This window comes from Macaca fascicularis, chromosome 1, assembly GCF_037993035.2.
Source record: "Macaca fascicularis isolate 582-1 chromosome 1, T2T-MFA8v1.1".
Classification (NCBI taxonomy): Eukaryota; Metazoa; Chordata; class Mammalia; order Primates; family Cercopithecidae; genus Macaca; species Macaca fascicularis.
Window position 1 is genome coordinate 83,124,349 of NC_088375.1, and position 15,609 is coordinate 83,139,957.

General features: G+C 37.5%; 1 protein-coding gene across 1 annotated transcript in view; it reads left to right on the forward strand.

Moving 5' to 3' along the window:
* The window catches only part of DNAH14 (dynein axonemal heavy chain 14), a 526,180-nt gene that overhangs the window by 356,513 nt on the left and 154,058 nt on the right, over window positions 1–15,609 (forward strand). Inside the window, exons 47-49 of the mRNA XM_045397720.2 lie at window positions 8,979–9,043; window positions 9,967–10,154; window positions 11,485–11,613. Coding sequence (XP_045253655.2) covers window positions 8,979–9,043; window positions 9,967–10,154; window positions 11,485–11,613 — 382 coding nt within the window. The remainder of the gene's footprint in view (window positions 1–8,978; window positions 9,044–9,966; window positions 10,155–11,484; window positions 11,614–15,609) is intronic.

Genomic DNA, 15,609 nt, shown 5'->3' on the forward strand with positions numbered 1-15,609 from the left:
ACCACTGAGTATGATGTTAGCTGTGATGTATCATACTTGGCCCTTTATTGTGTTGAAGTACATTCCTTCTATACCTACCTAAGCTGTTGAGAATTTTTTATGAAAAGGTATTCAATTTTGTCAAATGCTTCATCTGTATTTATTAAGATCACCTTATAGTTTTTGTCTTTCATTCTGTTAATATGGAATATCACATTTATTGATTTGTGCATGTTGAATCATACATGAAATTATCTTAGGGATAAATCCCCCCTTGATCATGATGAATAATCCCTTTTTTTTTAAAATTATACTTTAAGTTCTAGGGTTCATGTGCACAATGTGCAGGTTTGTTACATATGTATACTTGTGTCATGTTGGTGTGCTGCACCCATCAACTCATCAGCACCCATCAACTCGTCATTTATATCAGGTATAGCTCCCAATGCCATCCCTACCCCCTCCCCCCTCCCCATAATAGTCTGTGATGTTACCCTTCCAGAGTCCAACAAATCTCATTGTTCAATTCCCACCTATGAGTGAGAACGTGTGGTATTTGGTTTTCTGTTCTTGCAATAGTTTCCTGAGAATGATGGTTTCCAGCTGCATCCATGTCCCTACAAAGGACACGAACTCATCCTTTTTTATGGCTGCATAGTATTCCATGGTGTATATGTGCCACATTTTCTTAATCCAGTCTGTCACTGATGTACATTGGGGTTGATTCCAAGTCTTTGCTATTGTGAGTAGTGCCACAACAAACATACGTGTGCATGTGTCTTTATAGCAGCATGATTTATAATCCTTTGGGTATATTCCCAGTAATGGGATGGCTGAGTCAAATGGTATTTCTAGTTCTAGATCCTTGAGGAATTGCCACACTGTTTTCCACAATGGTTGAACCAGTTTACCATCCCACCAACAGTGTAAAAGTGTTCCTATTTCTCCACATCCTCTCCAGCACCTGTTGTTTCCTGACTTTTTAATGATTGCCATTCTAACTGGTGTGAGATGGTATCTCATTGTGGTTTTGATTTGCATTTCTCTGATGGCCAGTGATGACGAGCATTTTTTCATGTATCTGTTGGCTGTATGCATGTCTTCTTTTGAGAAATGTCTGTTCATATTCTTTGCCCACTTTTTGATGGGGTAGTTTGTATTTCTCTCATAAATTTGTTTGAGTACTTTGTAGGTTCTGGATATTAGCCCTTTGTCAGATGAGTAGATTGCAAAAATTTTCTCCCATTCTGTAGGTTGCCTGTTCACTCTGATGGTAGTTTCTTTTGCTGTGCAGAAGCTCTTTAGTTTAATTAGATCCCATTTGTCAATTTTGGCTTTTGTTGCCATTGCTTTTGGTGTTTTAGTCATGAAGTCCTTGCCCATGCCTATGTCCTGCATGGTATTACCTAGGTTTTTTGTAGGGTTTTTATGGTATTAGGTCTAACATTTAAGTCTCTAATCCATCTTGAATTAATTTTCATATAAGGAGTAAGGAAAGGATCCGGTTTCAGCTTTCTATTTATGGCTAGCCAATTTTCCCAGCACCATTTATTAAATAGGGAATCCTTTCCCCATTTCTTGTTTTTGTCAGGTTTGTCAAAGATCAGATGGCTGTAGATGTGTGGTATTATTTCTGAGGGCTTTGTTCTGTTCCATTGGCCTATCTCTGTTTTGGTAACAATACCATGCTGTTTTGGTTACTGTAGCCTTGTAGTATAGTTTGAAGTCAGGTAGCATGATGCCACCAGCTTTGTTCTTTTGGCTTAGGATTGTCTTGGCAATGCGGGCTCTTTTTTGGTTCCATATGAACTTTAAAGCAGTTTTTTCCAATTCTGTGAAGAAAGTCATTGGTAACTTAATGGGGATGGCATTGAATCTATAAATTACCTTGGGCAGTATGACCATTTTCACGATATTGATTCTTCCTATCCATGAGCATGGTATGTTCTTCCATTTGATTGTGTCCTCTTTTATTTCACTGTGCAGCGGTTTGTAGTTCTCCTTGAAGAGGTCCTTTACATCCCTTGTAAGTTGGATTCCTAGGTATTTTATTCTCTTTGAAGCAATTATGAATGGAAGTTCATTCATGATTTGGCTCTCTGTTTGTCTGTTACTGGTGTATAAGAATGCTTGTGATTTTTGCACATTAATTTTGTATCCTGAGACTTTGCTGAAGTTGCTTACCAGCTTAAGGAGATTCGGGGCTGAGACAATGGGGTTTTCTAAATATACAATCATGTCATCTGCAAACGGACAATTTGACTTCTTCTTTTCCTAACTGAATACCCTTGATTTCTTTCTCTTGCCTAATTGCCCTAGCCAGAACTTCCAACACTATGTTGAATACGAGTGGTGAGAGAGGGCATCCGTGTCCTGTGCCAGTTTTCAAAGGGAATGCTTCCAGTTTTTGCCCATTCAGTATGATATTGGCTGTGGGTTTGTCATAAATAGCTCTTATTATTTTGAGATATGTTCCATCAATACCGAATTTATTGAGAGTTTTTAGCATGAAGGGCTGTTGAATTTTGTCAAAGGCCTTTTCTGCATCTATTGAGATAATCATGTGGTTTTTGTCTTTGGTTCTGTTTATATGCTGAATTATGTTTATTGATTTGCATATGTTGAACTAGCCTTGCATCCCAGGGATGAAGCCCACTTGATCATGGTGGATAAGCTTTTTGATGTGCTTCTGGATTCGGTTTGCCTGTATTTTATTGAGGATTTTTGCATCGATGTCCATCAGGGATATTGGTCTAAAATTCTCTTTTTTTGTTGTGTCTCTGCCAGGCTTTGGTATCAGTATGATGTTGGCCTCATAAAATGAGTTAAGGAGGATTCCCTCTTTTTCCATTGATTAGAATAGTTTCAGAAGGAATGGTACCAGCTCCTCCTTGTACCTCCGGTAGAATTCGGCTGTTTGTCCATCTGGTCCTGGACTTTTTTTGGTTGGTAGGCTCTTAATTATTGCCTCAATTTCAAAGCCTGCTATTGGTCTATTCAGGGATTCAACTTCTTCCTGGTTTAGTCTTGGAGGGTGTATGTGTCCAGGAAATTATCCATTTCTTCTAAGTTTTCTAGTTTATTTGCGTAGAGCCATTTATAGTATTCTCTGATGGTAGTTTGTATTTCTGTGGGGTCGGTGGTGATATCCCCTTCATCATTTTTTATTGCGTCTATTTGATTCTTCTCTCTTTTCTTCTTTATTAGTCTTGCTAGCGGTCTGTCAATTTTGTTGATCTTTTCAAAAAACCAACTCCTGGATTCATTGATTTTTTGGAGGGTTTTTTGTGTCTCTATCTCCTTCAGTTCTGCCCTGATCTTAGTTATTTCTTGCCTTCTGCTAGCTTTTGAATGTGTTTGCTCTTGCTTCTCTAGTTCTTTTAATTGTGATGTTAGGGTGTCAATTTTAGATCTTTCCAGCTTTCTCTTGTGGGCATTTAGTGCTATAAATTTCCCTCTACACACTGCTTTAAATGTGTCCCAGAGATTCTGGTATGTTGTGTCTTTGTTCTCATTGGTTTCAAAGAACATCTTTATTTCTGCCTTCATTTCATTATGTACCCAGTACTCATTCAGGAGCAGGTTGTTCAGTTTCCATGTAGTTGAGCGGTTTTGATTGATTTTCTTAGTCCTGAGTTCTAGTTTGATTGCACTGTGGTCTGAGAGACAGTTTGTTATAATTTCTGTTCTTTTACATTTGCTGAGGAGTGCTTTACTTCCAACTATGTGGTCAATTTTGGAATAAGTGTGATGTGGTGCTGAGAAGAATGTATATTCTGTTGATTTGGGGTGGAGAGTTCTGTAGATGTCTATTAGGTTCGCTTGGTACAGAGTTGAGTTCAATTCCTGGATATCATTGTTAACTTTCTGTCTCGTTGATCTGTCTAATGTTGACAGTGGGGTGTTAAAGTCTCCCATTATTATTGTGTGGGAGTCTAAGTCTCTTTGTAAGTCTCTAAGGACATGCTTTATGAATCTGGGTGCTCCTGTATTGGGTGCATAAATATTTAGGATAGTTAGCTCTTCCTGTTGAATTGATCCCTTTATCATTATGTAATGGCCTTGTCTCTTTTGATCTTTGATGGTTTAAAGTCTGTTTTTTCAGATACTAGGATTGCAACCCCTGCTTTTTTGTTTTGTTTTGTTTTCCGTTTGCTTGGTAGATCTTCCTCCATCCCTTTATTTTGAGCCTATGTGTGTCTCTGCATGTGGGATGGGTCTTCTGAATACAGCAAACTGATGGGTCTTGACTTTTTATCCAATTTGCCAGTCTGTGTCTTTTAATTGGACCATTTAGTCCATTTACATTTAAGGTTAATATTGTTATGTGTGAACTTGATCCTGTCATTGTGATATTAGCTGGTTATTTTGCTCATTAGTTGATGCAGTTTCTTCCTAGCATTGATGGTCTTTACATTTTGGCATGTTTTTGCAATGGCTGGTACCGATTGTTCCTTTCCATGTTTAGTGCTTCCTTCAGGATCTCTTGTAGGGCAGGCCTGGTGGTGACAAAATCTCTAAGCATATGCTTGTCTGTAAAGGGTTTTATTTCTCCTTCACTTATGAAACTTAGTTTGGCTGGATATGAAATTCTGAGTTGAAAATTCTTTTCTTTAAGAATGTTGAATATTGGCCCCCACTGTCTTCTGGCTTGTAGAGTTTCTGCCGAGAGATCTGCTGTTAGTCTGATGGGCTTCCCTTTGTGGGTAACCTGACCTTTCTCTCTGGCTGCCCTTAAGATTTTTTCCTTCATTTCAACTTTGGTGAATCTGGCAATTATGTGTCTTGGAGTTGCTCTTCCCGAGTAGTATCTTTGTGGTGTATGTATTTCCTGAATTTGAATGTTGGCCTGCCTTACTAGGTTGGGGAAGTTCTCCTGGATGATAACCTGCAGAGTGTTTTCCAACTTGGTTCCATTTTCCCCCTCACTTTCAGGCACACCAATCAGACTTAGATTTGGTCTTTTCACATAATCTCATATTTCTTAGAGGCTTTGTTCATTTCTTTTTCCTTTTTTTTCTCTAGACTTCTCTTCTCGCTTCATTTCATTCATTTGATCTTCAATCATTGATACTCTTCCAGCTGATTGAGTTGGTTACTGAAGCTTGTGCATTTGTCATGTATTTCTTGTGTCATGATTTTTATCTCTGTCAGGTCGTTTATGGCCTTCTCTGCATTGATTATTCTAGTTATCCATTCTTCCATTCTTATTTCAAGATTTTTAGTTTCTTTGCGCTGGTTACGTAGTTCCTTCTTTAGCTCTGAGACGTTTGATCGACTGAAGCCTTCTCCTCTCAACTTGTCAAAGTCATTCTCTGTCCAGCTTTGATCCGTTGCTGGCGATGAGCTGCGTTCCTTTGGAGGGGGAGATGCACTCTGATTTTTTGAATTTCCCGCTTTTCTGCACTGCTTTTTCCCCATCTTTGTGGTTTTATCTGCCTTTAGTCTTTGATGCTGGTGATGTGCTGATGGGGTTTTGGTGTGGGTGTCCTTTCTGTTAGTTTTCCTTCTAACAGTCAGGACCCTCAGCTGTAGGTCTGTTGGAGATTGCTTGAGGTCCACTCCAGACCCTGTTTGCCTGGGTATCAGCAGCAGAGGCTGCAGAAGATAAATATTGCTGAACAGCGAGTGCTGCTGTCTGATACTTGCTCCGGAAGCTTCCTCTCAGGGGTGTACCCTGCCATGTGAGGTGTGTGGTGTCCGTCTGCACCTAGTGGGGGATGTCTCCCAGTTAGGCTACTCAGGGATCAGGGACTCACTTGAGCAGGCAGTCTGTCCGTTCTCAGATCTCAACCTCAGTGCTGGGAGATCCACTGCTCTCTTCAAAGCTGTCAGACAGCTGTCAGACTCCACCCGGAGGTGGAGTCTACAGAGTCAGGCAGGCCTCCTTGAGCTGTGGTGGTCTCCACCAAGTTCGAGCTTCCATGAGGTTTTGTTTACCTATTTAAGCCTCAGCAATGGCGGATGCCCCTCCCCCAGCCTCACTGCCACCTTGCAGTTAGATCTCAGACTGCTGTGCTAGCAATGAGGGAGGCTCCGTGGGTATGGGACCCTCCGGGCCAGGTGTGGGATGTAATCTCCTGGCGTGCCGTTTGCTAAGACCCTTGGTAAAGCACAGTAGTAGGGTGGGAGTTCCCCGATTTTCCAGGTGTTCTGTGTCTCAGTTTCCCTTGGCTAGGAAAAGGGATTCCCTTCCCCCTTGCACTTCCCAAGTGAAGCAGTGCCTCACCCTGCTTCAGCTCTCGCTGGTCGGGCTGCACCAGCTGACCAGCACCGATTGTCTGGCACTCCCCAGTGAGATGAACCCGGTACCTCAGTTGAAAATGCAGAAATCACCCGTCTTCTGTGTCGCTTGCTCTGGGAGCTGGAGGCTGGAGCTGTCCCTATTCGGCCATCTTGCTCCCGACATGGATAATCCTTTTAATGTACTACTGAATTTGGTTTTATTAGTCTTTTGAGGATTTTTGCATCTATGTTCATCATGGATATTGGTCTGTAATTGTCTGTTCTTGTAATGTTCTTTTCTGGCTTTGGTATTAGGATAATGCTGGCTTTGTGAAATGAGTTTGGCAGTATTCCCTCCATTTCAATGTTTTGGAAGAGTTTGAGAAGGATTGGTGTTAGTTCTCTTTTAAATGATTGGTAGAATTCAGCATAAACCTTCCAATTTTGGGCTTTTCTTTAATGGGACACTTTATTACTGATTCAATCTCTTTACTATGATCGGCCATTCCTATTTTCTATTTAGAAGAAAATATTTACTTTTCAAAAGTATTGACAACTAGATTCATTTTTTTAAATGAGAAATTCTGCCCACAGCCATACCACCCTGAAAGTGCCCAATCTTGTCTAAATGAGAAATTATTATATTTATTTTTAAAATAACCAAATTTTAAGTCTTTTCTTGATATAAAGGGCAGCTATAAACTATTTTCCTTCTTGAAAAATGCACCTAAAACATACAAATAAAGCTTTGCATAATATTGGTTTTTGTTGCCTTAGAAATATATGTCCTTATCAAATGTAAAAATACTCTATTCTTCTTTTGTGAAGTGGCTGTTGATGTCATTTGCCCACCTTTTAATGTTTTGGTTTTGGTTTTTTCTTGCTAATTTATTTGAGTTCCTTGTAGATTATGGATATTAGTCCTTTGTCAGATGCATAGTTTGCAAATGTTTTCTCCCGTTCTGTTTTCACAGGTTGTCTGTGTACTCTGTTTATTATTTCTTTGGCGGTGCAGAAGCTTCTTAGTTTAATTAGGTTTCATTTATTTATTTTAGTTTTTGTTGCATTTGCCTTTAGTGTCTTAGTCATAAATTCTTTGTGTAGACCAATGTCCAGAAGAGTTTTTGCTAGGTTTTTTTCTAGAATTCTATGGTTTCAGGTCTTACATTCAAGTCTTTAATCCATCTTGAGATAATTTTTGCACACAGTAAGAGACAGGAATCCAGTTTCATTCTTCTATATGTGGCTATCCAATTTTCCCAGCACCATTTTTGAATAGAATGTATTTCCGCAGTGTATGTTTTTGTCTGGTTTGTCAAAGATCAGTTGGTTGTAAGTATTTGGCTTTATTTCTGGGTTCTCTGTTTTGTTCCATCAATCTATGTGTCTACTTTTATACCAGTACATCCTGTTTTGATTACTATAGCCTTGTAGTATAATCTGAAGTTGGATAATGTGATGCCTCTAAGTTTGTTCTTTTTGCTTAGGATTGCTTTTGCTATTCAGTGTGTCTTTGATTCCATATAAATTTTAGTATTTTTTTAATCCTGTGAAAAATGACATTGATCTTTTTGTAAGAATTGCATTAAATCTGTAGATTGCTTTGGGCAGTATGGTCATCAAATGTTAAAATGCTCTTGGCAAATAACTTTGTCTCTGTCATTCTATTTGTTTCTTCCTGAAGAAAAAAAAGAACAAAAAATAAATCTACCTTATGCAAATAAAACGAAAACATTTTTGAGTTCCTAAGTCTGTTAAAATATTAGAGAAGCCTAGTATTGTTTGAATTACATAAGAAGATGGACTTGTGGAGATACACATATCAGACTTTTCCTCTAATCATTAGATGCATATATCCTACTATGCAAGATATATGTATATATAAACATGTCACCGTTAACATAACCAAAACATAACTATTGATTTCTCTTCCAAACCTATCCTTCCTCTAGTACTTCTTATCTCAATAAATGGGACCCAGTTATTCAACCCTGAGACCTGGGAATCATCTTTTAATTTCCCCCTTTCCTCTCACCAACCTATCTCTTATAGCCCATCTGATTATCCCTAGGTCCCCATTTTTGCCCTGCACTACATCTAATATTCTACTAGTAATGTCTGTTCTATCTTCACATATATCTTGATTTCCTCTATTTTTTTTCCAATGCCTCTTTTAGTCCAAGCCACCATCATCTATGTCTTACACTAATTATTTTGTAATAGAATCCTACTACACTTAAATAAGGCCTTAAACATCTGAGAAATAATTTTGAAATATTTAATACCATAACAATCATTCTTTAAGTATCATAAATAATGGAGACTGGAAAAAAGTAAGTTTTACTGTATACTCAATATTTAAGCTGAAGTGAGTTTTTAACAATAAAGAAAGACAACTATTTTCTATCAAACATAAGAAAAACAAACACATAGAAACAAGACCAGAATAAGATGAATGGGTCTTTGCTGAGTGATCCATAAGTCAAAACACATTTATAAAGGGACACGAGAGGTAATGGCTTACTATTCAGAGAACATATCCAACCATCTGGCATCCTAGGAATTTGCCCAGTTTGTTTTATAAAGTTAGCTTATTTTTTGTTCAGTTTGGTATAAGTTCTAATGGTGACACTAATTTCATCTGTAAAAGTGGAAACAGAAATTTCTTGTGAGAGAAGTAAAATTCACAATATGCTGTTACCTTTTTGTTGTTGTTTAATACACCTATTATGGTAAACAAACTAATTTTGAATCCTTAAAATATTTCATTCCAGTAGCCTGAAACGGAATATCAGCATCTTGATTCCTGAAGCTCATAAGACAGCAACTGGAAGTTCAAGTATGTATTGTAGTACAGTTTCAAAGCTATTCTATGTTTCAAAACTTCACAACCATGTGTATATTATTTCTTACATTCATGAATCTTGGAATAATAGTTTCAATTGGTAATTTAAAATAAAAAGTCTCAAAAAATATCCCACACCCTCTCAAACTGTTCTGTCCTACTCAAAAGTTAGAATGGTTCTGGTAGAGGAGTATTACATCTGCTGATATAATAGATATATTACCTGATACCTGGTGGATATATCAGTGGAACAGTAGACTAAGTCTAGAAGTAACTAAAGGCAATATCTGTCTATTCTACTCTTTGATGCTTTTACATACACTGCAATAGAAAAGGTATGATTCTGTAGGACTTCTCAAGTCAGGCCATGCAATAAATGCATGTGGAGTTTCAGGAGCCTCATCCTTGAAAATTCTGACTCAGTAGTTTTGGGAACAGCAACTCCACTTCTCAAGTGGAAAAGATGGGATGGCCTAGAGATAACTGTAGAAAGGGGAAGGATACCAGACCACCAAATCTTGCCAGAAGAGGTTTTGGTTTTGTTTTCACTTTTAAGTTGCTATAGCTATAGCCTACCCTCTGGATGATCCTCACTCAGGGAATATACCCTAATTTTAATGCCATTGGTGCAGACAACTGCATGCTGCTTTTAGATCTTAAAAAGTTATATGTGTCTATCATGCATAAAAGTATGGAGGACTCTTTGAGCTTTTGTACTGTTGCATTTGGTTGCAAAGAGACACTATTTACCATAAAACAGCAAAGAAATATTCCAAAGTTCTATTGGAGTAATTTCTTGAAAATGACAACAAAATAGTAAAATTATGTAATTTTCAAATTTCATGACACATTAAAATAAAGCAAAAATATTCTTAAAGTGTCCTGAATTTGTTTTCTTTCCATAGTTGGCATCACAGATAATCCCACTAAAAAGCCAGAAGTTAGAACTGATAAAAAGTTACTTAAAAATCATGGTCATAAAGGAGTTGTAGTCTCTACAATAAATTTTAGCACCAATATGACAGCTGCCAAAACCAAAGAGATGATTCTTAAGAAGTTAATAAGAAGAACTAAAGATACTCTTGGAGCACCAAAAAACAACAGGGTAAAATATGTCTCATACCTGTTCAATAATCTGCTTAGGCTATTCAAGTGATCGTTTATTTTAATTAATACTAATCAGAAGGAAAATATTTGTATAACACACACTTTTGAACATCCTAGAAGATGCAATGTATAACAGAAACTCTGATTTTCAAATCAATATTATTTGATTTCCAGTATGTTGAATTACACTGATTTAGAATTATTAAGGCCAAAAGAAGCTACTGAAATCTTGCTAAAGATAAGTAGACTGGAAAATGTGTTAGTTGCCAACTGCTTTGTTACTATATATTCTACCACACTTTCTTCCTGTGACCATGGGTTGGGACTCTAAGAGTTTCAATTCAATTTCAGGAGCTTAAGGATTTGCTTCAGATTTCCTTGATTTTAAATGAAGATACAGATAAACTTGGTCTTTGCCTACATGGGTAAACTTTAGGGATTTTGAAAAGGTGAATAACTGAGCAACCTAATCTCACCAATAGAAAATGCAAGCAAGAGAAATTTCAGTCAGTTTGTGATACAAAAGGGGAAAAACTGAGTGTCTTACTAAAAAATATATTTTTTATATATAAAATTATATTTTACAGTTACAAATTAGGTAATTAGGTAATTCCAATCTTATGTTTTACAGTTACAAATTAGGTAATTAGATAATTCCAATCATATGTCTATTTGTGGGTTTTTTACCTTGCTTGTTTTGCAAAAATAAATACAGTCTAAAGGAATTAGTGCACACAGAGATTACAATCAGTACACCTCAGTGCACAATATTTTCAAAGGTGGACATTAACACAGGTTTAAAATTTGGAAATGTATCTGAATTTTCTGCTTATTGTTCATGACAACAGCACTTACAGCGGAATTTTTTAAGTCTGGTTCCAGATGATAGCCTTATTCCTCCTAAACCAGGGTGCATATGGAATAAATAGCTAAATACTACAATAGTGCCTGGCCAATAGTAGGCATTCAGTAAGTAAATCTTGAATGAATAATAGTCATGTTCCTGTGTAATAGCCATAATTACATTGCTTTATCCAGCATCAAATATATTTATAACTATTGTCAGATATAATTTTTATAGATCTATAGAAGGTGAATAAAATGTTTGCTATTTTGAAAACTTATTGTTTTTAAAAATCATATCTTCCAAATAGAATTCGGTCTGCTGTTTCTAAATAGAAAATTAGACATGTTATTACACCTGATTTTGTGCTTACTCTATAGCATAATATTCCTAATTTGTGCTTACCCCAACCATAATATTCCAAATTCATAATTTAAAGAAAGGTATACTAATGTAGATTTTAAAACTTTTTGTCTTTCTTAAGATTATAGTATTTATTGATGATATGAATATGCCAGTATCAGATACGTATGGAGCACAACCACCCCTGGAATTGATAAGACAATTGTTAGATTTGGGAGGGGTTTATGATACTGCAAAAAATACATGGAAGGTATAGTATATACTAAGATTTTGTTCACATTAAATATTGTTTCTTACACTAAATTAAATGTTTATAACAATGTTGAGTGAATTACTTGAGAAAGTTAGAAATTCTGGCCATATAGACATGTTAAGCAAAGTTGAGACCCTAAACTAACTATATTAATCATATATTTGCAATTAGGTCCATGGGTTTATAGAAATCTTAATTTTAATAGGTTTAAATCTTAGTAAAAATTGCATGTATGTCCTCGAGATTTGGTTTCTGAGTCAAATAATGCTCATTATTGTTAACTGTATCAGTAGTTAATCAAATTTTTCAAGGCATCAACTTTTAGTTAGTTGTGAGAAAAGCCAGTAAAAATGTGGCCCACCATATACATCCGTAATGTCTGTATAAGACTAGTCTATATCTTTATCTTAAGACCACAGATACAGCATTTTCAGAAATATCACAGTCAAAAAAAAATTCCCAACGAGATATTTCTGTGCAATTGTTTTTGTTACATTCAACCTAAATCAGAATGGCTCTTTTTTTTTTTTTTTCCCCCGAGATGATGTCTTGCTCTGTCACCAGGTTGGAGTGCAGTGGTGCTATCTCCGCTCACTGCAAACTCCATCTCCCAGGTTCATGCCATTCTCCTGCCTCAGCCTCCCAAGTAGCTGGGGCTACAGGCGCCCGCCACCACGCCCAGCTAATTTTTTGTATTTTTAGTGGAGAGGGGGTTTCACCATGTTAGCCAGCATGGTCTCGATCTCCTGACCTAGTGATCCACCTGCCTTGGCCTCCCAAAATGCTGGGATTATAGGCGTGAGCCACCGTGCCTGGCCAGAGTGGCTTACTTTTTAATGAGATCACTTGGACTCGGGAAGGGGAACATCACACACCGGGGCCTATCATGGGGAGGGGGGAGGGGGGAGGGATTGCATTGGGAGTTATACCTGATGTAAATGACGAGTTGATGGGTGCTGACGAGTTGATGGGTGCAGCACAGCAACATGGCACAAGTATACATATGTAACAAACCTGCACATTATGCACATGTACCCTAGAACTTAAAGTATAATAATAATAATAAATAAATACATAAATAGAAAAAAATAAAATAAAAAAATTTAAAAATATAGAAATTCAAATGCACTTTTCTCTCTGTTTGGGTCTTTATCTGGAAATCATAAGCCCTATATTTCAGACCTCTTTAACTTTACTTAAACTTTCTAGGGCTCAGATTCCTCATCTATAAAATACAGCGGTTGCATTACAAATGGTTTCATGTCTCAGACAAACTTGGGCCCAGGTTCCTGAATAAGGCAAACTGGCATGTGAGGGCTATCAGGTCAGATGTCAGTCAGACTGAAACAACCCACAAGCCAAGGCAGAGGGGAAGAATCCAGGTGCAGCCCACCAGGGAGAATCCAGGAGACTAGAAAAAAAGAGAAGGCAAGAAATAGGGTCTGAAATGCCCAGCCAGAACAAGTTCCCTGAACTGACCAGAAAATAGTCACAGCAGGCCTTTTATGGGATTGCTGTGGCCTTGAGCCTGGATATAAGCAGGAAAAAGCCTGGCTATTCTAGAGGCACACTCAATTGGCTCTTCTGATTTCTCACTTATCACCAGAAGCCTCTTTGCTAACCTCAATAACATATTGCTATTTTTGTGTTTTGTTTTGTTTTAAATCAATAAACGAAATCCATGATATAAACAAAACCAAAGACAAAAACCACATGATTATCTCAATATATGCAGAAAAGGCCTTTGACAAAATTCAACAGCCCTTCATGCTAAAAATTCTCAATAAATTAGGTATTGATGGGACATATCTCAAAATAATAAGAGTTATTTATGACAGACCCACAGCCAATATCATACTAAATGGGCAAAAACTGGAAGCATTCCCCTTGAAACCTGGCACAAGACAGGGATGCCCTCTCTCACCACTCGTATTCAATATAGTGTTGGAAGTTCCGGCTAGGGCAATCAGGCAAGAGAAAGAAATCAAGGGTATTCAGTTAGGAAAAGAAGAAGTCAATTTGTCCCTGTTTGCAGATGACATGATTGTATACTTAGAAAACCCCATCGTCTCAGCCCAAAATCTCCTTAAGCTGATAAGCAACTTCAACAGAGTCTCAGGATACAAAATCAATGTGCAAAAATCACAAGCATTCCTATACACCAATAACAGACAAACAGAGAGCCAAGTCATGACTGAACTCCCATTCACAATTGCTTCAAAGAGAATAAAATACCTAGGAATCCAACTTACAAGGGATGTGAAGGACCTCTTCAAGGAGAACTACAAACCACTGCTCAATGAAATAAAAGAGGACACAAACAAATGGAAGAATATTCCATGCTCATGGATAGGAAGAATCAATATTGTGAAAATGGCCACACTGCCCAAGGTAATTTATAGATTCAATGCCATCCCCATTAAGCTACTAATTGCTTTCTTCACAGAATTGGAAAAAACTACTTTAAAGTTCATATGGAACCAAAAAAGGACCCACATTGTCAAGACAATCCTAAGCCAAAAGAACAAAGCTGGAGGCATCATGCTACCTGACTTCAAACTATACTACAAGGCTACAGTAACCAAAACAGCATGGCACTGGTACCAAAACAGAGATATAGACCAATGGAACAGAACAGAGCCCTCAGAAATAATACCACACATCTACAGCCATCTGATCTTTGACAAACCTGACAAAAACAAGAAATGGGGAAAGGAGTTCCTATATAATAAATGGTGCTGGGAAAACTGGGTAGCCATAAGTAGAAAGTTGAAACTGGATCCCTTCCTTACTCCTTATACAAAAATTAATTCAAGATGGATTAGAGACTTAAATGTTAGACCTAAAGCCATAAAAACCCAGAAGAAAACCTAGGCAATACCATTCAGGACATAGGCATGGACAGGGACTTCATGACTAAAACACCAAAAGCCATGGTAACAAAAGCCAAAATTGACAAATGGGATCTAATTAAACTAAAGAGCTTCTACACAGCAAAAGAAACTACCATCAGAGTGAACAGGCAACCTACAGAATGGGAGAAAATTTTTGCAATCTACTCATCTGACAAAGGGCTAATAGCCAGAACCTACAAATAACTTAAACAAATTTATGAGAAAAAAAACAACCCCATCAAAAAGCGGGCAAAGGATATGAACAGATGCTTCTCAAAAGAAGACATTTATGCAGCCAATAGAAACATGAAGAAATGCTCATCATCACTAGCCATCAGAGAAATGCAAATCAAAACCACAATGAGATACCATCTCACACCAGTTATAATGGCAATCATTTAATGTGGAGAAATAGGAACACTTTTACACTGTTGGTGGGATTCTAAACTTGTTCAACCATTGTGGAAGACAGTGTGGCAATTCTTCAAGGATCTAGAACTAGAAATACCATTTGACCCAGTCATCCCATTACTGGGGATATACCCAAAGGATTATAAATCATGCTGCTATAAAGACACAGGCACATGTATGTTTATTGTGGCACTATTCACAATAGTAAAGACTTGGAACCAACCCAAATGTCCATCAAAGACTGGATTAAGAAAATGTGGCACATATACACCATGGAATACTATGCAGCCATAAAGAAGGATGAGTTCATGTCCTTTGTAGGGACATGGATGCAGCTGGAAACCATCATTCTGAGCAAACTTATCGCAAGATCAGAAAACCAAACACCGCATGTTCTCACTCATAGGTGGGAATTGAACAATGAGATCACCTGGACACAGGAAGGGGATCATCACACACTGGGGCCTGTTGTTGAGTAGGCATAGGGGGGAGGGATAGCATTAGGAGATATACCTAATGCAAATCACGAGTTAATGGGTGCAGCACACCAACACGGCACATGTATACATATGTACCAAACCTGCACGTTGTGCACATGTACCCTAGAACATAAAGTATAATTTTAAACAATAAGAAAAAGTATAATTTACAAGAGGAAAAAAAAAAAGAAAACCCCATTGTCTCAGGC